The sequence below is a fragment of the Phalacrocorax carbo genome, chromosome 1 (genome assembly GCF_963921805.1).
Source record: "Phalacrocorax carbo chromosome 1, bPhaCar2.1, whole genome shotgun sequence".
NCBI classification, from domain to species: domain Eukaryota; kingdom Metazoa; phylum Chordata; class Aves; order Suliformes; family Phalacrocoracidae; genus Phalacrocorax; species Phalacrocorax carbo.
Window position 1 is genome coordinate 192,010,025 of NC_087513.1, and position 25,662 is coordinate 192,035,686.

At 35.3% G+C, this 25,662-nt stretch overlaps 1 protein-coding gene across 7 annotated transcripts in view; it reads right to left on the reverse strand.

Moving 5' to 3' along the window:
- NBEA (neurobeachin) overlaps positions 1 to 25,662 on the reverse strand; it is a 505,018-nt gene that overhangs the window by 286,440 nt on the left and 192,916 nt on the right. For all 7 annotated transcript variants that reach the window (XM_064441021.1, XM_064441019.1, XM_064441015.1 and 4 more), the window contains 4 exons: positions 20,590 to 21,028; positions 8,555 to 8,709; positions 4,288 to 4,414; positions 603 to 730 (listed from right to left, as the gene is read on the reverse strand). In XM_064441021.1, coding sequence (XP_064297091.1) covers positions 603 to 730; positions 4,288 to 4,414; positions 8,555 to 8,709; positions 20,590 to 21,028 — 849 coding nt within the window. The remainder of the gene's footprint in view (positions 1 to 602; positions 731 to 4,287; positions 4,415 to 8,554; positions 8,710 to 20,589; positions 21,029 to 25,662) is intronic.

The window sequence follows — 25,662 nt, forward strand, 5'->3', positions numbered from 1 at the left end:
CACATTTGCACTTTCTGCATAATTTCTGCATTACTTACTGCCTCACTTGAGAGGATTCATTATATTCTCCAAATTTTGTAACTATGGAGTAGTAAAGACAATGCATAAAACCTGTAAAAATCCTTGAAAGTGTTCAAGGATACTTTTCTTTAAAAAATCATCACTTTTTATTCCCCTCTAGGGACAACTCTTTATCTGCCTGGGTGAATCCAACCGCCCCACCTGAGCAAACAGTGTCCCTACCAAATCTAGATGCACATTTCAACAATGCTGGAGCAGAGTCTTCAACTTACTTTCCTCCACGGCAGTTGATTACACTTTTTAATTATATTTTTCATTTGTTTCTCAAAGTCAGGCTAAAGACTTATAAAATTATTCTGAGGAGGAAAAAGCAAATCGTAGGGAGGTTTTTAAACAGCCTCTCATTTAGGGAAAAAAAAGGGTACAAAAGCTATCACACTTAAATTCTTTAAATGAAGTTAAATGCAAGGAAATGAAATCACAACACATTGAAAATTGATTCATTTATTTATCGAAAATAAAACATTGTCCATTTCAAAGTTTATTAGCTAAATAACATAATTTTATAACAGAAACAGTACCTTCAATCAACAGCTCTTGTCCATGACTGCCCAACAACGTTCGGGATAGGAAGGGGGCAAAGTCAACAAAAATTTCTCGCAGGAGAGGGGCCACCTTTTCTAAAGCTCTTTCAAGCTTTGCAGTGATACTGTGGAAAAACAGAGACCATTTTTGGAAGAACACTTAACCGCAGAAGTTAAATGATGTAAAATCATACCTATTTTTAAAAGTTGCTGTAAGCTTCTTTAGAAAAGAAGATGATCGTAACTTGATTAAACATCACAGTGTGTAAATGGCTTTAAGTAAATGCAAATGTCATGTCGGAGTCAGAAGTGTGGCAGCCTCCTAAATACTACAGTATTTACAGAATACTCTGAAACAAGTAAAATTTTTATTCTCATTTTCAAACATGGTGAGAAGAACGTCAGAGTAATATGTAATTTTTGTATGTAAAAAATGTGTAAACTAATTCAAGTGTAAGTCTATTTCGCCTATATCAGCTTATACGCATCTCATCATTTTATATACATTTGAAAGTCTGAAAAGAGAAGTTTTTATTCATGCAAGGCAATCACAAGTAACTTTCTTTTTTTGTTCAAGCTTTCAAATAACAACATCTGGCATTACAGTGCTAGACAAGGGAATGCATGAGGAACTGTTCTAGCACAGGTATCAAAAAAATCAGTATTCTCTTCTTCAACCTTGAGGGAACATAATCCCAGGTATATCACTTTGCCTGTGTATTTGTACTTTGCCTGCTGAGACTATACATTCTTGGAAGCACGTAGTGTTCCTTAATTTCTACTAGTACAGTGAGAAGAAGTGTTGTGACTTCTATTTACTTTTTAAATACCAGATATAATATTCCTTTCTCTGAAGATACAAATCTAGCAAAAATACAAATACAAGTATACATATCAGAAGTGCGCCAAGGATTGTACTCCTTAAGATCCCTCCTTCCCTTTTAAAACCTGACAGGGCATGACACTTGTGCCCTCTGAAACGCTCATGCCAAGATTAAAAACCTGCTGTGTTATCCCAAAGAAGTGAACTATTACTTAAAAATAGAAATGAAATTAGATACATATTCTGGTCTACCAAGAATTTTTGCTGTTCTTTTTCAGACTGTTGGTGGCTGAAGGAGCTTTCTTTGTGCTTGCATTACAGCACCGAAATATTATTGGCATTTAAAAGCACCATTCTAGGAAGAAGTTATATTTATTGACAGAACATAAGAGAATGAACACTGATAATTAAATTTTATACTGTATCTACTATCTACAAACACTGAATAAATGTGGACTTTTAAATTCAGATCACATGAAGATCCCTACATTTAAAAAAAAAGATGACATTTTAAGCACATTGGAAGTTTTCTTTCATTAGCTTAAAATTATTGTACTGTTCCTATAGCTTATTTTCTTTCATTGTGCTGCTTTCCCATTTCAGATTCAGATATTGATTTTCTAATATTCTAAAGGAGGGATTCATATCACCAGCTTTTGTTTTAGATCATTACTTGAAGTGTATTTCACTGTGCTAAAGCCTTTATTGACTATACCTGAAATGCACGTGACTAGCTTAAGAGTTTTTAATTTGCAAGAAGAATCTACCCCAAGCTTTTCTGCTAGAGATAAAAAGCCTACTAGATTAATCTAGACTTCTCTAAACCGTGTTTTAAAATATGCTTTCACTGCAAATTGGTTTAAAAGGCCTAATTTTAGAGTTAATTTAGCTCTGAAAACTTTATGTACAATTGAAAAAATTTCAAGTTCAAGAGTTTTAAAATTAAGATCAATTTGTATTTAAGAATCAAGTAATATGGGATGTGTGGATGAACTATTAATAAACACCTTATTATCAAATGGATAGCTGATGGATCTTGTATATTCATGGGCAATTGGGAATAGCACTCTGAAAACTTGGGATCAGTGTTTAGCACTGTTTAAAAAAATGCATATCAAAGCACAGAAATTAATATTTACACAGAGAAAAAAGAAAAAAAATCCTTTTTCCTTCATATAAAACCCTGGTGCATCTGCATGTTGAAAACTGATTGGAGTTCTGGTCCTTCAGTTTCAAAAAGAACAAGCAAAATAATTAAGAAAAAACCCAATACAGAGAGACCCAAAAAATGTTTCATCAAAGGAGGTGGCCCATCTACTGCCTTTCCTGTACACACACACACACAGAGGAGCAAAAGAGGAGAGAGACCAATCTGATTCTGCAGCTGTTTCTAACATTTATTATACCTTGTAACTCATCCTGCAATCATTAGGGAACTCCCTGCGGAGATTAATGTAACTAGATTTCATGACTGAAATAAGAGATTCTAAGGGGTTTTTGTAAAGAATCAATATTGTGGTTTTTCCTCTCCATTTCTGGACATTCAGGCAAATAAACTCTTAATAGCTTCTAAATTCAAGACTATTTTGCAGATTAAAGGCAACACACATCAGAAAAGAAATTATAAATATTATATATAAATATGTGTAATTTTTATACATATAAAGATGATAAACTAGGAAAGTATCTGAATTTTAAAAACGATTTCACCGTCAGTGAAGCACTGTCCTAACATATGAAGAAGACAAGAAGCAAAAGGAGTGGTTTAGTTATGCCACAATTTTATTAACTTGCCTTGTAACACTGTCAAGCAATAACTAACACCATAAAAACAGTCATTCTCTCCTTGATCATTTGCACCTTTTTGGAGTGGAGCCAACAGCCCTCATGCTTTCAGCCTGGGCCCGCACCCATTGCTGTGATTCCACCTGCACCACTCACCTGACACTTCAGATAGGACCAGCAAAAAAATGCATTTTTGCACTGTGTGTTAAACCACTGAAGCACCAATACTTTTTTTACAGGTTACCTACGGCCCTTGATTTCCTTTTCATTTCATTAGGGAATGAAAATTTTCTTGTTCATGAGCTTGCAAGTTCATGAACAGCTAGCTTGGTTGCTGTCTCCACTCCAACCTTCTTAAAACCATACCTCAAAGCAGCCGGCCAACTAAGGGACACTTGGCAATTCCTTAGTATACCCCATGCCACCTTTACAGGGCAGACAGGTGTACACCTTGAAAAGGTCAAAAAGTTGCCTTTGAAGTGTGCAGTGGCACAGCTGAATAACTTTATAACATAATAACTTATTATACAAAGATAATTAATAGGAATTTCAGGGGGCATTTTCCTGGCTGCCGGTCAGTGTGAGAGAGACATTAGATATCCCATGGCATGTGCCTCTTGCAACACCATCTCAGATCTGGTGCACGATTTAGTTAGCTGCATGAATACTTGTCTGGTTTTGTCCTCTCCAGTTTAAATGGGGCTTTTGTTTGCTCAGAAGAGGTTGTGTCTCTCCTTCCACTTGCTAGTGCTCCATTGCCAAGCTGTGCTTGCATTCCAAATCCTACTATCACTACTGAGCCGGTCAACTAAAAAATTACTTTAAATGATGTTTTAGTATCTGGCATCGTTCTTAGAAGTTACACTTTTCAGTGAAGTGCTATTTTAGTTTATACATTTTTAGTACCGAAAAATTATCTAAATCCATACTGGACTGCATTAATAACTACAGTAATGCATATTAAATGAGTTAAAATATATTTTTATATATTTTTCTTTTTCTACTATTTGGTATGTATGAAGTTGTTGTGGGTGAGGAAATTATAGTTAATATTAAAAGATAGAACTTGTGTACCTCATGTTTTCAGCTGAATCCTCTGGCATTGGAGCAACAGTTTGGACAGCTGGGAGATTTTTGCTGGTAGCACCATTCACAAAGCTGGATGACGAAGAGGAAGAAGATGATCCTGAGTCTACTGCACCTGTCCCCCAAAAAATACAGATCTTAATTCAGTCTGAAGAAACATAATTTTTAGAGACTTTTAATACAGTCTTTGTCTTATTAGTCTACTTTTAAGTAAGGAAATAACGTTATTTATTCTAAAACAATTAAAAACATTCCATACAATTATCACATAAATTAATACCTTGTTTTGCTAGTATAACAAAAACAAGCTTAAAAAGCTATTAAATGAGGCAAAATAAATCCTTACCTCATTTTCATTATTTCCAAATTATATTCCAAAGATGAAAACATTTTTACATCATCCTGTAAAGCAAGTTCTTTCTAAAATAAAGGTATATTTCAGATGAGCTTGAGTGGAGAATAGAAGTTTAACTATTTTTTTTAATATCTATATGCACACACCTCTTGACTGCCCAGTTGCAACTAACAGGCAGAAAATAAATTGCAAATTAAAAAATTGACAGAGAAGGTAGAAAATGTGTATTCCTTCATGAAGTAATGGGGGAAACTAGTGTCTGAGTAGTATTAAGACTCTAATTTTACTTTTTCTGTTTCTTTCCTTGAGTGAAGGAGAATTTTAAGATCTTATAAGTAGGAAGGGCAGTGGGGGTGTCATTTCAATGGGTTGTGAACAGCTGTCCAGAGAAAAGATGCAGACAGAGCATACATTTATACTTTACATGATCTGGGTCAGAGCTAAAGGCTAAACTTAAACTCTAAATGCCAATCTATCATGTTTGCTGAAATGGCACTGTGCATTCAGCCTCTCTGAAACAGACCAGAAAAGGCTCAGAGTGGCCTGAACAGTAGCAAGAGCACTGCGATAAATGCTGCCCCTGTTCTGCCACACAGTCCTTGTGCAACACGTCACTGCAAGAGAGGAAGCAACGAACAGTCTTGTAGTTGGAGTTCAAAGCCTAGCAGGCTCCAACGCTACCAGAGATGGGGGCGACAGGCAGGATTTATCCAAGTTAGCAACGAGGGGTGGAGAACCCCAGTTTAGCCATCAGTAGCATTACTCTGCCGATTTTTAAAACTGATAACTGGTAGCTCCCTGTGGCTGGTCGGTTTTAGCAGCTGATGTGTCACTGCCCTTCGCATTACACAGGTATATATTATTTTTCAGTTTCCTGCAAAGCTCTACAAAGCATTAATGGTTTCTTAACTGCTTGAGCAGCCAGCTGACAGTGAAGTACAGGTCAAATGTTGGTAACTGTGCAAAATTCTCTAGAAGCAGGGTTTTTTGTGTTTTTTTTTTTGTTTTGTTTTGTTTTGTTTTTTAATTTGCCTTTAAGTAATTTTTACTGATAAAAGAATTAAGCTAAAGATCAGAATCTTGACTAGCTCATTTAAGAACATTAATATTCAAAACACTATCAAAATGCAGCAGGATTTGCTGGGCTTGCTGACACCAGAGCAGAGGTTCAGCGTTTAGACTAGGATCTGATTTAGTCTGCTGTTTTAATAAAGCAAGTGGGAGGTGGACTGTGGCTTACACTGTGGGTTCTGATTTGGACTAAATATAAATTGTAAATGTACCCAAACACACTGAGAAGGAAAAATGAAAATATAAGGTAGACTATCTCTCCCAACCTAGGAATCACAGCAATTTAGCTGGGAATAGGGTAGCTTAAAAAAGAATAAGGTTTCATATATACGTGCATGTGTGTGTGAACATGTGTATTTATATGTTTATATTAGTTATATATTTATATCCTTTACATATTTATATTTATTACATATTTCTATTCATATATACATTGGTAACATATTTTTATTGCTCCTTCACTTTTCCTCCCAAAGTCAAATTTTCTTCATTAAGGTTGTTTAAAAATACAGTTGCTACGGTAGGTGCTTAACCAGCTAGGCTCCCAGAAGAGAAGGTCAAACAGACCTCAAACTACCGGATTAACATAGAAGTGAGAATCGGGATATGAATTACAGAAATCCAATCTAAAACCTATAAAACCCATTTCTTACATAAAGAGACGAAGGAACAAAACCTATAATCTCCCAAAGATACATTCAAAGCACTAAAAGGACTTCAGTAACATACATCTCATTACATCGTGACAGAGACATTGACTACAACAGCGATGGCAGATGGAATGTAAACACTGACTGCAATCCATGAAAAACTAAAAAAACACCTTTCGCACAAGTCCAGCACAGAATATACCTCAAAAATATAACCGTATTTCTACAGTATCTGTGACACACTGTAAAAACAACTGTAAATAGGTTTGGGGGGACATCTAGTGTTTCTAAAAAAATTGTATACTGTTTTTTACCATAGCGAAAAAAAAAAGTGCTATTCAATGAACTTGTATACACTACGTTAAAATCATTAATGACATAGATAATTTCACAGACTACAAGTGCATAAACCAGAAAGTATCTGGATACTTCATGTATATATCTCAAAAACTGACATACGTGATTACTGTTTTAACTACTGTAGGCATGGTGTAATTAAAAATGGCAAAATGAGCATTTTAATCTAATATACATTTATATGTTTTCAATGGGATACTATTTTTTTTTACTGTCACTAATGTGTTTAGCATTTCTAAAATGTTGATATAAAATTCAAATCTTTAACAAAGGTTGGAGGGAAAGGACATTTCAAACTACTTCTTAAGAGAATTCATCAATAAAGCTCATTGAGAATAATTCAGGCATAAAAGACTTTACCAAATAAGATCACTAAAGAAGTTCAGTACACATATAGTCCTAATTAAATCTGATACTTGCTGAAATTCCATTGAATCAATACTTTTCCTTTAATCAAGCTAATCCATAGTCTAGGAGACAAAAACAGTTGCATTAAAAAAATGAAGCTATAAGATCTACCAAAAAAAGCAGCCTTTAATCCACAGTGAATGTACCATGGTATCTGCAATACTGTCCTCTACTAAGAGCAGTGTCAGGGAAATGACTGATTTTTAAATGCAATTACTTACAAAGAAGAGCTACTACATTCCAGCCAAAACACTTCAGATCTCTAATCAGTGAGAAGACTGAAAAGCTTACACTATTCAGTATCATTTGGAAAACAAGGTTTCCAATGTAGGATATTTTTTGCATGACATAAGAATACCTAAAAGGAAATCCATTCAAGAATACAGAAGTGGCTACACAAATGAAACTGTTCATAGAAGTGATAACATTATTCAGAGCATTCATTCCTTCCATCTGCCTCAGGATAATTAGATTTTAACATATTTTATCCTTAGAAAAATCAAAGTTCTATTACCAGGTTTTAAAGGTAATCTGCAAAAGGAAAGAAAAAAAAAATGAGTGTGCCTTCATATTATTCCATGAAGCAGAAGGATGCCAAAAGCTTCCCCCTCCATTTTCTGCAGCCCCAGGGAGATTTTCACTTTCTCAACCCTTGACTGAAGTTGTGATATCCTTGAAGAGAGCTCTTCTCTCAAGTGCTTTTGTTTAGTTCAGAAAGAAAATAGACCATAGCCAGACATTTCAAAGGCGTTTAAGTAAACATCAGTTGCTCTCAGTAAGGATTAATTTCTGAATGGAAACCACAGTCTCCGTGGTCAACAGGATCCTTCATGATAGACCATCCCATTTTTACTATCGTAAAAAATTTAAAAAAGAAGGTCTTGTCCTCCTTCCATAGGTCACAATAAACAACTGCTGATAAGGCAGGATTACAGTTAAATTAGGTAAATTCCCACTGAAGAACCTTGCAAAAATCATAGCATAATTTTCATCGACAAATAGTAATTGCCCCATAATCTACAATATATTTATTAAGCAGCTAGTTGTCTTTACTTTCTTCAAGCCATAAGGAAGGACTAACTGGTATAGATCATACAAACATCTCTATTGCAGAGCACTGGAGAAGTTAGCTCATTTCAATCCTAAACTACGCTCACAAAACAGTATTAAGGCTAGTTATTCACTTACTTAAGACTGTGCAAGTCCATTGTGCACTATCAAAGATTATAAAGATTCACCAAGAGAAAACATTTACTTTAATTAAGGCCAAGATTTAATCTTTCCAGGTTTTTATTTTAGAAGTACAAAAACAGTAACAAATAAAAGATGATTAAAAAACAAAACACCATTAAAAGTAACAAAACAAAAAACAAACGAGAAAAATGAGGTTCACAAAAATATTTAAGGACAATACCTGTTGTATTAATCATACTTTTTGGTGTAGCTCCTGTTGCAGCAAATATATTAGGTGTACTACCCGGTGGCAGTCCACTCCCAGCTGTGGCAGCTCCAACTGTGGTAACAGCCAGACTACCTGGAGGGGGTTTCTTTACTGGTACAACCACGCTCCTGTGGAAAAAGAAATGGAAGATTTCTCAAACTGCACAATGGAGTTAGCAAGAGTTTTTGTTTATGATGGGATTATGCCGTGTTATAATGCTGTTGCTGAGGAACACATAACAGTGTCAATTTTCTGAACCTTTCTGAAATTGGGTAAGGCTACATTAATAGACCATCAAGCAATAGTCCTATCCTTTGTCTGCAGCTTCATGAGATTCTGAGAAACTTAATATTTCTTTCAGTGTCCACAAAATGGAAAGACCCCACCACTTCATTGATATGTTGTGAACATTGCTGTCACCTGCGTTCTAGAGTTGCAAAGAAAACGTTAAGTGTTCGAAACGATGTCAGCATACTAACAGTCTATATGCATGCAGTCTTAATGAGTATGTTAATTTGTTGATCTTAATGAAGTTATCTAAGATGACAATTTTTTTTGCCAGTCATCTGAACGTTTGAACACAGTAGTTAATTCAGTACTCTGCATATACTGCTCTTGCAAATACAGTTGACAAACATAATTTTGCACTCAGCCCTGTGGAAAACTTTCATACTCATTTAAATCAACAGCATATGATGAAAATTGAACACCTAAAATGCAACACACTAAATATTTGCTTTCACAATATTGATATTGAAAAATAAGGTTTAAAAAGCAGTCTTTAGAATTTGAAGCTTTTAAGAAGAGAACAGGGCTTACATATAAAAAATCTGACATAATATCAGATATATATAGACAACATTGCATTCAAACACACACATTTTCACCTAACCTTGAACCACCCTTTTTTTTCAAATCTCAAAACTAGAAGACTTGCTGTATGTGTTAAAAGGGAAGAAGAAAGAAAATATTACAGAGGCATTTAATTAATATTTTTTCAACACTGGAGAGCTGACAGTGCAGGCAACTATATTTACATTTTTCCATTTAATATTTCCATTTATCTATTAAAAACTGCTCTTTAAAATTCTATTTCAGTTGAAAACCTGAGTGAAAAACAGACCTGAAACAAAACATATTTATAAATGTTAAAAGATACATTTTCATTATCATACATGCATTTTCTGGTTAAGCAGATATATTTTTCTTTAAATTAAATCAATGTGATCAAATAAAACAGCAAGAAAATGCAACTATTTAGGGCAATAAGGCAACATTTTTCTCCAGAAATTCCTTTGGCAATTATTTCATTACACCTCTATGTAAATATGATGGCACATGATGGATCAAAAGGTGTGAAAATTTTTTGCAGTAATGTAATTTGTTCATATATGTCTAAAACCTCAGTCTCCCTGGATTTTAAAGACTGGTGATGCAAATTATATTGATGATGCCATTATGAGAATTATGTACAAGTGCTATTTTTTGGTGATTTCCTCTCATATGATGACAGTGTACAAAACAATCCATAAGCAATTTTTTTCTCACTGTTTTTTAGAGAGGTAACTGCCAGTTGATGTCTCTGCATTCTGAACAAGTTCTACCACTACCCTGAAGCATGTACTATTAGAAAAGTAATTCTAGGCATATTGATGGTTTTCTGCCTCCTTCCATTTACGTTAGAAGAAGATGAGTTTGCACAATGCAATAGCTATTGATTCAGATGCGTGACCCTAAAATAATTGCATTTGTTTGTAGTTATTAACTTCTTACAGTTGTTGCCGATATGAAGCATTTACATAGCAGCAGCTGCAAGTGAATAAAGCTGGGTCTACATGGGTTAGATTAACCTGCTTCATAACACCACGGAATTTCCTAAAATAGCTCCTATACAGATACAAATATCTCTAGCTCAATTAATGCTTCAATCAAATACTTGAGTTCTGGTTGTTCAGGAATACTGAATAAGTATTCAAAAGTAGAGTCCCTGTAGTGCCATAGAAACACAAGAAGAAATTAGGACTTGTATCTTAAGTGGGAGCATCTCCCATTCATATTAATTTCATAAGGGAACTACTATCATTACCTACAGCATCTTCGTAGAGAACTGCAATAGAAAGGCTAAGATTGGTGTGAATGAAGAATGAATGGGAATACTTGGGTGATAAGGCACAAGAAGGAAAGACAGAGCAGGAAAAGGTGTCTTAGATTGGCCTATGCTAATGGCATAGATTATCAGGTCATCAAGATCACAGGCATGTGTGTGTAGCTTCACAAGATAACTGGACCTTGGAGACAAAAACAGTGAATGGTGATGACTCAAAGAGGTGGGGAAGAACAGAGAGACTGTTGGCAGCTCCATAAATGTAAAAAAAGACATATCCAAAACCCGAAAATAGTTGACAACCTATGAAGAACCCAGGAGATGTGAGGAAGACTTGAGAGCTGGTGTCCCATGCTCTCCATGTCTTTGCAGCAGATCCTGGACCTAGCATTTGGACTGACAGAGTTAGAGCTGTTGTGGCTAAAACTTTTTGCTTTGGGGGAGTCAGAAAGGCTTCAAGACAAGAAGCACCTAAACAAAAACTTATGATGACAGCATTTGACCTTAAAAAAGCAGGTGCACAGAACCATAAGGATAAGGAGCTGCAGACTAAACACCAAACCAGAGCAGACCAACCCTCAAGGACAGTATATACGTGATCTCAGAACCGAGTTTGCGCGAAAGCAAAAGTTAACTGGAGGACACAGTGAGGAAGAGAGTATCCTTCATCCAGAGACCCCTGACAACCACCTGGAGACACCAACAGGCATGCGCAAAGGACATTTGCATATGATAATGAGTTCTCGGAAAATAATGAATATCTCTTTTCTCAGAAAACCCATGAATATGTATGTAGAGCTTGTATAAGTTATGCAATTAACCCTGTGCGGGCGCACACATTAGGAGGAGTGATCCCCTGTGCATCCAGCACTGCAATAAAGAATACCTGCTTAATAGTCATTCAGACTGTTGAGTCCTTTATTTCGGCTTTTCACGGCATCAGGACAAACATGGATGGTGCCTGACTGCTGGACAGACTCCTTAGACACACACCCATTTTAGTGTTCGCAAATATGAGACAGTGTGAGTGAGATCTGTTTTGTTTTGGGTTTTAAGTAAAATAATTTTTCCCTCCATGTAAGGTCTGATATTGGTACCTGCTAAATCGCTGACACAATTGATGCAAAAGTACTACTTTGCTGCTACTTTTCCAAAGAAGATGAAGCTAAATTCAAGGTCTTCCTCCTTATCTTCAGACAGCTCAGTGCTCTTTCAGAATATCTAAAAGATCACCTAACTTTCCATAGCAAAGACCACGTATGTCAGCTTCACTTCTCAGACATAATAGAATAGTAGAATAGTTTGGGTTGGAAGGGACCCTGGTAAGGTCATCTAGTCCAAACCCCAAACGTACTGGGCCCCTATAAAGGCAAAGACTCTTTTCTTAAGAGTGCAGTGGAAGACTAAAGCTCAGCTTCCATAGCAAGAAAGGACAATCTTGCCCAGATCCCACATATACTAATGCTCTACATATGGTTGCCATTATTTTGTAGGTCTGAATCACAACATTAAGACAGGTCAGGTGTTACTGAGTGACAAATTATCAAGAAACACCAAGAGAAACCTCTCTACCATAAGAATAGGCAAAATCAGTGAGACTATGATCCCAGACGGAAAGGAAATGCAGCTTTCTGACATGTCATACACAGTGACCTTGCAAAAATGTCTTATTCTTACTGATAAAACAAAACACAGCAAGTGAATACAGAATGACATCCAGATGAAGAAGACTGAAAAACTGTATGAATAACAGAGTGGAGTGGTAAAAAATGTGCAAAACAATCAGAGGAACCGCAGAACAAGAAAGGCAAAAGAGGATGACTGACCACTCTCAAGTGAAAAAAACCCTTTCAACCCGTCAAACCACTCCAACAGCACATTCAGGTACTCCTTTCATGGAGGAAGAGAAATCTACAGAGTAGAAGAAAAGGTTACGTACACTTCCACCATTGCATTTTAGGCTTTGTTTTGTAAAACATATTTCAGACTTCCAAAACATTCCAAAGTGGTCCACATTTTTCTGAATCACATCATCATGGTCCCAAATAATCATCAATTATTTAGTCAACAAAAGCTTAGCAGTAATTTGCTGTAGCAACTCATTTTATGTCTCTGTTCATCAATAGTTTACAATTCTGAAAAGAATTGTGAATACTAGTCACCATTTTGTCGCTCAGTGAGTGTCCTTTTCAAATAGTAAATCTACTCCTGCAGTCATCAGAATTCGCATTATGTTTAAGATGAGTGTTGCTGGTTCATCCTGCACACCACTTGTGCATTGCTGGTTCATTAAATAACTTCAGCAAATGGCTACAGGATCCTTCTGGGTTTTAGTAATTTGCATCAAATAACTAGATAGAAAATAATACCGTCAACAAGTTGAACTGCAAAAAGAGAAAATGGAAATTAAAAAAAATAGTTTCTCAAATTAACTTTCCTGATGACAGACAAATCAGGTTATGCAGCACTATATTTTCTGTTTCTATCTCTGTGATCCACATTCTGTAGCTCTTCTCCATTTTAAAATCTAAAGGCCTTCCAACCTAATCACTCTGGTCAATCAAGAGGTCAGAAATAAGCCTCCAACACTGGATGTCTTGTGCTACTTATCTGAACAGCAGCAATTAAATTAGAATCACTTTATACTCTTCTGGGATATGTGAAACCTCTTAAGGCTGAATTAATATTCTTGCTCCTCCCTTCCTCCCCCACAGCAGCAGAAAGCATGAGCATTTTCAAGAAGTGCTCTTCAAAATGCAGTACAGACTTCAGCCAGATTTTTCACAGAAGTACTCTGTGTCAAACAGCAACTTCTGCCAGACGTTTCAGAGGAAATCACAGAAGAAAATGGGGGACAATTTGTCTGCTATATTACATTTTATCTTGTTCCTACAGTTAGATTAATTTAACCTCTGAAAAGACAGCTTAGTATTTCTTCTCTGAAAGGTATTCATATTCTCCATACCTACAGACATGTCCAGTCCCTTATGAAATGTGTATTGCTGATTACTCACTATTCTTTTCGATTTCAGCCCTAGATTGTGATTTGAGTCTGTTACAAGTGATCGTTAGCATGTACTAACAGCACATTTTGAATCCTACTTTAGACAACCTTCTGTTAGGCTGGCTGCTTTAAGATAAGATTCATCTGAAATCAAGGACGAAACTCAGTCAACAGTCATGGAGAAGAAAAACTGGATTAAAAAAATGTGAGGTATACTGAAGAGTTATGGAAGGCTCACAGAAGTATATAATCTTTGAGACTTATGCAAATGAAACCTTAGTGCCTATTGTCCAGTTACTATGGATTCTTTCAATCATTTGATACCATACATTCATCAAAATATCCAAATCTTAAAGGACAAAAAATTTTCATCTACTAAATAGAGATTTCTTGTTTCTAAATAAAAGAAAGGGAATCATCTCAGGTGTAGTCTAAGGACAAGGAGATGAAGATCATTGATCTTTGCTTTCAGATAAAGCAAGAGAGTGAGTATTTACCCCTGATTCCCAGTCAGTAGTATCTCCTTTGCATTCAGGATAAATTATCTGAAGCATCTAAAATAATCTACAATATTGACAAGAAACAAGGAAAAACTCTAAGATATTAAAAAGCTAACTATCAAGAAAAATGAAAGGTCTTGGCTGAATGGAGAAATTGGAAATTTAATCAGTCTGAAGAATGTGAATAGACTATAAGTGAAAATGTCATGTATTAAATGCCAGAAACAGAACTGAATAAAGTAAAAAAAAAAACAACCCAAACAGTATGAGGTATAGACTGAGGATGGGCGAGGAACCTAATCCTGCATATGTGATGCAAAATAATCCAAAAAAGCAAGAGTTAAAAAGCCTCAGTCCTGTAAAAGTCAAAACAGCTGTAATAGCGATTTTACAGTGACCTATTAGGATAAAAAAAGTAAGAGAAAAATCCAGTATAATTTGCAGCTGTATATCCAGTGAATCACATTAAAGAACAGAGAGATGCTGGTTTCTTCTGATAAAAAATACATAAAGCTTCAGTTGAGATACAGCTACAGTTCCATGCATATGGTATATGAAAAGACACACATCACACAGGTTATAAGAAGAGTTTTGAAAGAGCTGTCTGTGTACAAATTGCTAAATGACAGCCAAGAGTGTGATTAAAGCTTGATGAAAAATTTGAGGTTTAATATACTCAATATTTGTTGACTTGAACATATTAATAAATTTGAGATAAATTGTTCTAAATGAAGAGCTGAGATGGAGGTGCGCTTCCACCTTGTCCCCCATTTTATTTAGTAAATGAGTGCTTAAGACACACTCTGGGAATACAGACAATGCAACTTCAGCTCCCTTCTCTGTCTAACAAGATCTGAAATCACACCTCCCATTCTCTGGACTGTATTTTAACTGCTGCCTTAGAAAAGATATTCTAGAGAGAGAAGCTCTCAGATCTTTCCTTTGGACCACAATCTCCAGTGCGCAAAGATCAGGAAAATTTTTGAGAGTGAACTGGAACCCCAGATGAGTCACTTAATTCACACATTACTGATTAATTTTTTCATTCATGTATTCACAAACTACTGTGATACCCAAAGTCATCAATAATTACCTTTTGGAGAATCTAATGACTTTAACAGGAATATAATCTCCTAATGTAGCTATGTTATAAAACCGACTGTGGACACCAGTGCATATCAATGGTCTCGCAAAGATGGCCAATAATAAAACAGACAAATACTGATCTTCTCTATCTGAGCCTTCAGTGCATCTTGTCTCACAGTTCTTGTCTATTTCCCACTCTGCCAATCAGTAAAAAAAAAAAAAAAAAGAAAATGTTTATTCTAATAAAACACCTAGATAATCTGAGTAGTACTTCTAAATATAGCCTGCACACATAAAACATAGAATTTTATCTGAACATACTTTTTGAAGACCTTCTTTTTCTGTACTAACTGGCAGGACATGTATCAGTCCTGACTGGATTTCACAAGATGTCCACCTTTTCTAGGATATAAATACATTTAAAACTGGCCCCAAGGACCTTCTATACGGGGAAAAAAAAAGAACTGAAAACCAAGACTAAAATATGTCTAAAGTGTCCCCTTCAAAACATTTCAAAATATGCTTGTAAAGACTTTGTTGGGCATTTAAATTATGCAAACCCATAGTATTCCAATTTTTGAAGTGATAATGGATTAAAAGGGAATTGCAGCAAAAGTAACTGATCTTCTCATTTCCAGGAACTCAAGATTTTCTGCTTATGCAAGCATACTTCCTATTGAAATAATTCTGCTAAGTATAGAAAATGTATCTAAATTACCTCACTTTGAAAAAATAATAAATGAGACACAAAAGCAGGAGCATTCTCAATTTCAATAATCGCTCCCCTCTAAAAACTCTCCACTGGAAAAAAGTAGAATGGAACAAATGTAAGCTTCAGAATGCAGTATTGGGTAGAATCACAAATAAATTCACAAATGTTAATGGTCTAGGCTGCATCTAGTGGGACAAATTCAAATCAACAAAAAAACAGAAACAAGAAATGCCCAAACCCTAAAAATCAATAACAGGGACTGATTTTTGTCAGACAAAAGATGAGAAAGCAAAAAGGAATTATTGATGAGTTATGCTCCATTAGTTGCAAATCTAGGTGAAATAACCCTTTGTGTTTGCTTCAAAAAATGTCATCCTGGATGCCATTTTCAAGGAATTCAGTCTGACATTAACAGACATGTCATAACTTTGAGGATCCAGGCTGTAGTGTCCCAGAAATCTGTTTATATAGCTCATAATGTAATTACAGCTACCTTAAGACAGATGAGGCAGAAGGCAGCGATATATTGAAAACTAATTGAAAAATGCAGTTGTCCAGAAGCACTTGTGGGGAAGAGGTCTCTGAAAAGCTGCTCAAAGCTTCAGAGTTTGAAGTGAAATTTTTGATGTTGTCACTCTCAATCTATTGAAGAGCTGACAGACAATCAAACCCGTCTGGCTGGCTGGCAGCTCATTTTGCTGGCAGGTGGCAAACAATTAGACACACCAATTTGTGCCTCCTGATGACATTAAAGCATGAAACTAAGTTGTATGCAGGGCCTAGTGATTTGTGTGAAAGCATTTCAAAAATAATACTCTTTGCCGTGGCAACTCATTTCAGACTGCCACCTCCCATTACGGCTTTGAGCGGTGAAGACGACAGACTTGAGTTACGTGCGGTGCAAGGCCGCTTCTGTTCAATCCGTCATCAGCGCCCCCCGAGACCTCAATCCCCTCCTTTCATCAATATCACCTCATCATTTACATTCGATCGTACTTGAACTGCTGCATACATTAACTACACACAAGTCCTGTTTGATAAAACATGTCGGACACATTTTCTGCTTTTATATTTCATTTATAACTGCACAAATTCTGTGGATGAATACACTGTAACCTATTACACAATGACTCTTATGACCATATTAGCAAGGTACAATTAGAAGAACATGCAGAGCAAAACACATCACATTAAATGATAACATAGAATTCTTAACTTCAATTCTATTTACAGGAGTTTGCGTTATATGGCATTTACCTGCAATGTAAAGTCAGTGATTACAGTTAAAGAAATATCTTTAAAACAACAAAGATACTGTTATTTTTCTATTATTTATTACCTCAACTCTTCTTTTTACAAGGCACTCAGCCATCCAAATGCAAAAAATAAAATAAGTCTAGCCTCACAAGGCCTAAGAATATCTTTTGATTAAAGTGAAAAATATATCTCTAACCTCAATTTGCTTACAAATATGGAATCACTATGTATTTTTTATAAAAACTGAAACAAATAAAACATGACAAAACAATACACTCCATTGCTCATGATTCTCCCTAGAAGGAATAAACATGACCAATAACCACATTGCTCTGTGAAGTACCAAAAGCTGCATAAACTACAGCAACAGAAGATCCTACAGAAATATGGCCCACTGGCACAGTATTGGCTTTTAAAAGATATTCAGTATCTATTAGTTAATTGTCATTTTATATCAGTAAATGCAGTTACATTTACCTGAGCAAGTATGAAAAAACAATCACACTGCAATTTTTTTCAGTTTTTCAATAATTGGGATATTACAGGCAACACGAAATGTTCATAAATCACAAGCAGCTAAAATTCAAGTTGCTTTCTCAGTTAATACTTCAATTAATGCTAATATTATGTCAATATACTATTCAAGGTTTATTCCCCCCCTAACCTTTGTTTCAACCCCCCTGAAAACTTATAGGGTCAGGATCTCAATCTGCTCCTCCTTTGTAATTTGTAAAAGAAAAGTGACACCACCACCCATCTTTTGCCTCCAAAGATTGCCACAGCGATCACGCCAGTACTCCGAAATATGAGCAAGCTGCATGAAGTAGTATTTGCCTGAACAGTGGTCATCATTCTGTAATGCAGCCATGAAGTGCAACCAGCCAGTTGAGGTGCTGTGGGCTAAGAACATCAGTATTGTTATCAAGATGCCCACAGTTCAATAACATCCATTTAGTTGGAGGAAAGAATCTAACCCTTCCTGACCTGGGTTAGATTCTAATACTTCCTGACCCTTCTGGGACCTAACTGAACCTGCCAATTTTCCCTTCATAGTTGTTGGTTGTATTAAAAAGCATGATCTACCACACTCACCTAAATCAGATAGCAGGATCATCTATTTAAGACAAACAAAATATTCCTCCCAAAATTATGTAAATGGGTCTTCTTTTGCCTAAACTTCAACTATTACCACTTTTTATCCTGAAGAAGTAAACAATGCCAAGGGCTGACATTGCACAACCTATGCTATGAAGACACAAACACAGCTGTACTCTTTGTACAGGAAAGCATGGAATAGCAACTTGGTAAGGAGGGTAAGAGGACAGGGAGAAACCAAAACACTAAACCTTCTAGCTCCTAAGCAAACCTATTAAGTATGAAATGCCCATCAAAATCCATAAGCTCTAGATGTGAAACACCTCTCAAATAATCCCATAATTCTATATTAGCAACCACTAATAATGATGTTCAAAATGTACAGTCACATTGTTGCAAGAATCATGTAATGGAGGTGCTCACACTAAATACAGGTTATGGCCAACCTACTGCAGCCCTTTACAGTTTTTAATGCTTTCTTATAAAGCTATAATTTCGAAATGCAGAATAAAACTCATCTCTTCAACCATCTGATGTTAAGTTCCCTCTAACGATGACAAAGACATCTTATGAGGTGATACGCTCCATTTTAATTTAGGTGTCTAGCATTTTGTGAATTAACAACAACCCTCTGAATGAAGTATTTTTCTTAATTGACCCAGGTAGAAATCTACAGTAATCTTTTGGTGTTTACAGTTAGGTGCTATTAATTCTACACGTAGCACAAATTTTTGTACTGCTTAACATACAAGAATGCATTTTGGAATATGATGGTTCCTCACAGAGGATAAGGAAAAATCCCTAACTATATAGGAAAAAAATATTTTTCACTGAAATCGCTCTAAAATCGAAACATGCAGATTGATGAACAAAACAATATCCTCTCAATGAAATAGTTGCTAAGTGAGCTTTCTCTGGAATGGCCTTAAGACCTAAAATACTATTACAAAGGGATATATTATTGCTTCTAAAGCACATTTCAATTTTCCTATCTTGATCCAATCTTCTTTGTTACAACAGATGCTATCTGTTTATTGAATTATTTCAGCAAAGCAGCCTCAGAACTAATACATATATACAGACAAAACGGCATACAGCTTTTCTATGGAATTCATAATGAAAAAGTGTTTCTTCACTTTTAATCTAAAATTCTCGTCTGTCTTCTTGCACTTTACTGTTCACATTATGCTGCAAACAGTGATATCATATTGTTTTTCTTAAGACTTTATTGAAGACATTTCTGACATTTTTGCAGGTCTTCTGTAAATGCAGATGGATTTTTTCTCATAAATCATAACATAGCTGTTTTCTTGTTTATTTTTTACTTCCTCCAGAATTTTGGTTCTTGTACCTGCACGATGAACTAATCTATTTCTACAACTTTGCTTAAAGCTTTGAGACATGTTTAACCTTATCTTTGAGTTAAGTCTTGATTCCATTTTTTACTTCTTAAAAACATTTTATGAAGAAACTACATGGATCTTGTCATACTGCAAAATGTAAGCACGCAAACACTCGTACGAGTTACCTCTTTGCACACATTAAGATTGAACCCACAATGGATCAGGTTACCCTTCTTCTGGAAGGGTGTTGTCATTTGCACATCCTATCACAACTTCTGTGTTCAGGATAACTGAGATGGACTGGACATTTAAAGAAAAGTATATTCATTAGAAGCTAGCAAGTTACAGCCTAAAAAGACAAAGGACTCTCTGTGGAAATGTTCAGCAGTTTATTTTTAAACACTGACTTTTGAGCATATTTGCTGTTTAAAGACCTAAAAGGAAACTGGTTTCCACCATGACCATGCAAACAATTTGCCATGGTCGAAGCATTTCAGTACGAGAAAACAGTGCAATGATGGATCCAATTAAGATTTAAGCCTTTGAAAGAATATTCAGCTGAATTTCTGCAGTCTGTTCTGTATCAGCAGATCTTACCCCTCCTCCTCACTAAAAGGCTGTTTTAAAGGAAAAAAGATTTTATTGCAAAAACATTTCTTTACAACAGGCTTGTTTTCCAAGTACCTTGTAGAGTTTTATTCACTGCTGACAGAGAAAAACAAGGTGAATTACTTTTGTCTATACTATACCGTCCACCTTGTTAATACAGAAAAGGAGAAGTAATGCAGCTGTTTTTTCACATAGTCTAATACAAACCAATAGAAGAATAACCACGTTTGAAAAAAAAAAAAAAGTCCTTCAAACTTCTGAATTACATCAATATAAAATAATGAATCCAGCCATATACCTGTCAAATGAGTGGAACTGCATGGGAAGAATAGCCTGAGCTTCTCTCTTCAGTGCAGGATCTGGGTAGGGGATAGGATCCGGACCACATTCTGCAATTTCAACAGGGGCTGCCACGAGACTTTTCAGTATTTCCTTGACATTGATGCCTTTACTTTGGCTGATGCTAGATATTGATGATGCGGGCTTCAGGATTTCACTGGGGCTTTCCGTTAAGCTCTCCTGAGATTTCTTCACTTCTGAAGACAAAGTAGACAATAGCTCGCTCATAGCATCAGGGCCTGTGCTGGTCTCCAAGTCTGTCCCATTCAAAATATTGGGCATCTGTTCATCTCCAATTCCAGAATCTGTATGAGGAATAGAGCTTTCCAGCTGAATATCTTCAACTGGTGTGGGTGTTTCTTTATCTTTGATATTTTCTGGAAATACAGTTGGTGTCTCTGCAGTGAAACAGAGATTATGAACAATATTTATAACCTAGTTTGTTTTTTGTTGCTAATAATATGAACATAAGGTTTTACAAGACAGAAATGTGTTAGAAAGCCCACAGATCTTAGTGGTTTAAACTTTAAAACTCATTTTACATTCAAAACATTTTGCTTTCAAGAGCTGTTTGGCATATATAAATGCTTGGAAGAGGGAGCCCAAAGTTGCATTATGCAAGCTCAGTGACATTTAGAAATTACAGTCCACTACTCACACAGTAATCAAACAGCAAAATACTGCCAGCAGAAACAACATTAAAAATTATAACCTATCAACTGCATATCTGTATGATCTGTGAGACTACTGGAAGAGAAAAATGTCATGACTTACGCTTTTATAGTAAATTTAGTCTTCTTATTGCTGTCGGTAAATATTAAGCTTGCATTCAAAAGAAAACTGCTAGACCTTTTGTTTGCTTTGTCTTTTGTTTAAAATGTGTATTATACACATTTTTACACATATATCATTACACTGAATATAAATTTATTTTTACACAAATGAAAAGACGACTCCCCCTTCCCCACAAAAGGTAAAATTCTGTAATTCAGGCACATGTTAAGAACAAAATAAACACAGCTTTATAGAGATGGGCAAGTGAAATCTGTTGAGTTTGGAATGTTTCCAGACTGAAACGGACTCTACAACATCTTGTAACTGAGAAAAGCATACCTCTATTAGCTACTTCAGTGAAACAGACACAACTTAATTAAATAAGAATAATTTGCTAATCTTAGTGGAAAGTTAGCTAGAGTTGTAAATAACTTCCATATTCACCTTTTTGGTTACACTTTTTAGTGCAACAGACTAGCTATTTTTAGTGACAAAAAGTTTGCACTCAAAATGATTTTTTAATTTCTTTTCAAACTACCTCATTTTCATTGGATCACTTGTCTTGATTATAAAATATAGCTGGCCTATGTATGAAATAGGAACTTTTTTTTCCTCAATGGTTCTAACAGTTTAGATGTTATGGAAGATGTTTTACTTACTTAGATTAAGCTCTGCCCTTCTGACTATTCCAAACAAATGGTGCTTCAGCAATGTAACTTTAATAAAAATCACACAACTTATTACCAATTGTTTGATACAGTCAGGCATAAAATATCTACATATTTACCACATGGGCATAAGTGTGTGTGTATGCATGTGCACATAAAGAATTCTATATGAGATTATTTATGTGTTCGAACTAATGGTAGCGTAAACCTCTTCATGTGTACAAGTATTAACAGATACAGATAGAACAGAAAAGGCTTTTAAAAATACAAAGCAGAAAAATTTCTTCTTTTAACAGCCATAAATGCTGAAGCCACTTCCTTCTTCTCTTTCTGCTAAGTGCCTTAAACACATCTTATCAAATAGATATGAGCCCTTCTTTGTGAAGCAGGAAGTAGAAACTGGATTTATGAGCTGCATAAAATGCATTTAGCATCTGCTGGGCCAGGAAGTAAAAAAATCCGTATCTACTTAGTACTGCCTATATTTGGCACAGGAGGACATCTGATCTGCAGAATGATCCTAATGAATTTTCTGCTTGTTTGTCTCTTTAAAGTTCATCCACACAAAGGCGACACTTCTCAAATGAAGGGAAGAGTAGGACTGGACTGCCAGTCAAGCAGATTGTTGTCCTTGTAATGAATGGTAAGTAAAATAGCATAAGGCTCCATTATTATGCAAATGCAAAGAGAACATGGAAAAAAGATGGTTCACTATATGGCAAAGCTAGAGTACTCCTACCTCAATTTTCATTAAGGTCAACAATGCTGAACACAAAACTAAAGACGGGAAAGCTAATGGAGATTCGGTTGTAGAAGTTCAAATACCCTAACTAAACCAGAAGAAAGATTTTAATGGATTAAAATTATGGGAATGAGCTGATTTCAAGCCAATTTTGAAAGAAACAGTCTATGAAATTACTGTTGTAGTAGCAAGTACTTTTGCCAAACAAGTAAGTGGAGATAGCAACATACAACTGGAGAAAACCACACATGGTTTCTCTTTTTAAGAAGGGAAAAAAATGAACTGGACAACTACAAGCTTTCAACAGTAAACAGGATTTCAGGATTTGTTGTGGAGTAAAGAATAGTAATGCGATGGAACAAGACAGATTACGAAATGGCTTTGCTAAAATATTTATTGCTCAAAGAAAATAAGGGCCAATGTAATAAAATTCAGTAAAGCTGGGGTTGTCACAACAGATAGTAATTTAGTCAGGAGAACCTGAAAATTAACAGAGGGTGGGAAATGAAACTGGCTAAGAAGCAGCAATCAAAGAGTTTCAAAAGAAAAAACATCATTCTGAGGAAAACTACCATGGGAGTTATCACGTTTAAAACATCAATAAAGGTTTGAGGTGAAAAAGTAAAAACATCTGGTGAAATTTGCTGATGACAAAGTTACAGGGTACAACTGATGCACAGAAGGATGATTATAAGAAGGCATTATGACAGAACTGCAAATTACACTTAATAGCGAAAAACTATGCATCCAGTGACTAACACAGAGATTCCCATAACAACTGGAATTCATCAACTGGAAACGACTAAAGAGAAAGACCTGCATAGATCAATCACTGGTAACTATTCAGTTACCAATACAACACTGCCACAGAAAAGGCAAGTTTGATTCCAGACTTCTCTGAAGAAATAGCTCCTGCAACAGTTAAGTATTAATGGCATTAGAGAAGGCTTTGGTAGGGTTCGTTACAGGATACCCTGTACGCTGTTATATTTGAGGAAGATGTATGTGCCTCTATGGAGATCCACAGTGATCAACTTGCAGAAAAAAAAAAGAGTTTAGCTGATATAGTCTGGCCAAACTAATACTGAGAGGGTATACAACAGCTAATATACATATGTCTTCAGGGTGCAAACTCCAGAAAAAGGATTTAAGCTAAAAGGAAGAGTTGGCATGAGAAAAACTGAGTGCAAACTCACCAGGAATACATTTAGATTGAGAAGTGACAGCATCACCATGGAATTAATGTTCTGGAATAGCCTTCCAGTTAGAGTAGCAAGTTTAAAAATCAGAACTAATTTCAAGACTCTATAAATAGGACTGTACTTAATTACTCTGCAGGTACCTTGTTCCTTTGTTCCCAAATGAGAATAAAATGCCTAAAGGATTGCACCATTTGAAGTTGAAAATTGAAGGAAAATTAAATTTGTGGTTATAGAGTTCAGATATGACATACTATAAAATACATAACACTGATTAAAATGGTTTAGGAAAAAATACCAAGAGAAGTTATTCTATATACAGGTAAGTGTATGGATACTTAATTTCCACAGAAAGCAGACTTGTATCTTTGCTTTTCTTACTGTGTCTCCAGTATCTATATAAATACACTGCACTAAGTCAATTAAGCTTAGTCTGATCTATCACCATGAATAAAAATCTTAAGAACTACCTAAATCCAATGCTTTAAATCTCATTTTTAAAACCTCAAGTAAGTTAAATGAATAAGGGTTTAAAAGGTCCAATTAATTTTTTGTAAATCAAAGGAAAATAAATTCAGAACAGATAAAACTGATTAATAATTGCATCTCAAATAAGAATACTAGTAAAATAGTATTTGTGAAATTCTGATAAATATGTTTGAAAAGACTTATTATAAGGCCTTCTGGATCAGCATGATTATTAGTACAATTTTAGGTAAATTATAAACTCCTGAGTATGGGTCACCAAACCCAAGCAATTTTAGTTACAAGACTGTATATCCACAAGTTTTATTCTATGTCCATTTATACAGTGTCATAGCACTTCTGTAGCCTTCAGAATTCAGGAATAAAGAATCAGTACTGAACACTGATTCCGTATGTTATCTACTAAAAATCTTAAACCAGTATTGCATATGCTTTTATAAAAATGTAAAGTATGTGAAACAACTTAGCAAAATGATAAACATGAACAGAAGCAAAAATAGAACTGATTGCATCTGTCTATGTTAGAACGTTGTGAGAGTAAGCCTGTAAATTTTCAGCAAACCTCATCAGTTTTCTGCAGCACAAGGCCATGTCAGTAGACAAAGCAGAAACATTACTAGACCTAGCGATCTTAACCCTGTCAGAAACAGGCAGTTGGAAGCCAGATGCCTTCTTCTTACTGTTTTTCATTGTAACTAATGAGTTCATCTACTACATTACGGGAAAAATATGGGCTTAAGTTACCTAAATGACATATTGTATATCTAGTGACCCCATCCGTCACACTCCTTCCCTAAAATATCTTGTTTGCTTATGATTTATGAAGTGCATTGTAATTGTTTTAACCTACTGAGTTACCTAAATAGTTCTTGCACTACTTCCAAATGCCTAAAAACAAAAAACCACACATGTTTATTACCCAAATAATGAGACATTTCATGTCTGTGGTAAACATATACGTTTTTGCCTTTATAAAAAAAAAAAAAAAAGACAACACAATATTCTGCTTTTAATATTTACTATTAAAGAAAATGGAAAAATTGTGTGTATATACCTATGGTCTTTTTTTAAGTTGGTTAAACCCCCCTACTAGATATAAATCAACTGAAAACTTTCAACAGTAAAAAGGTATAAAAATTATTATTTGTAACTTCGTACAATAT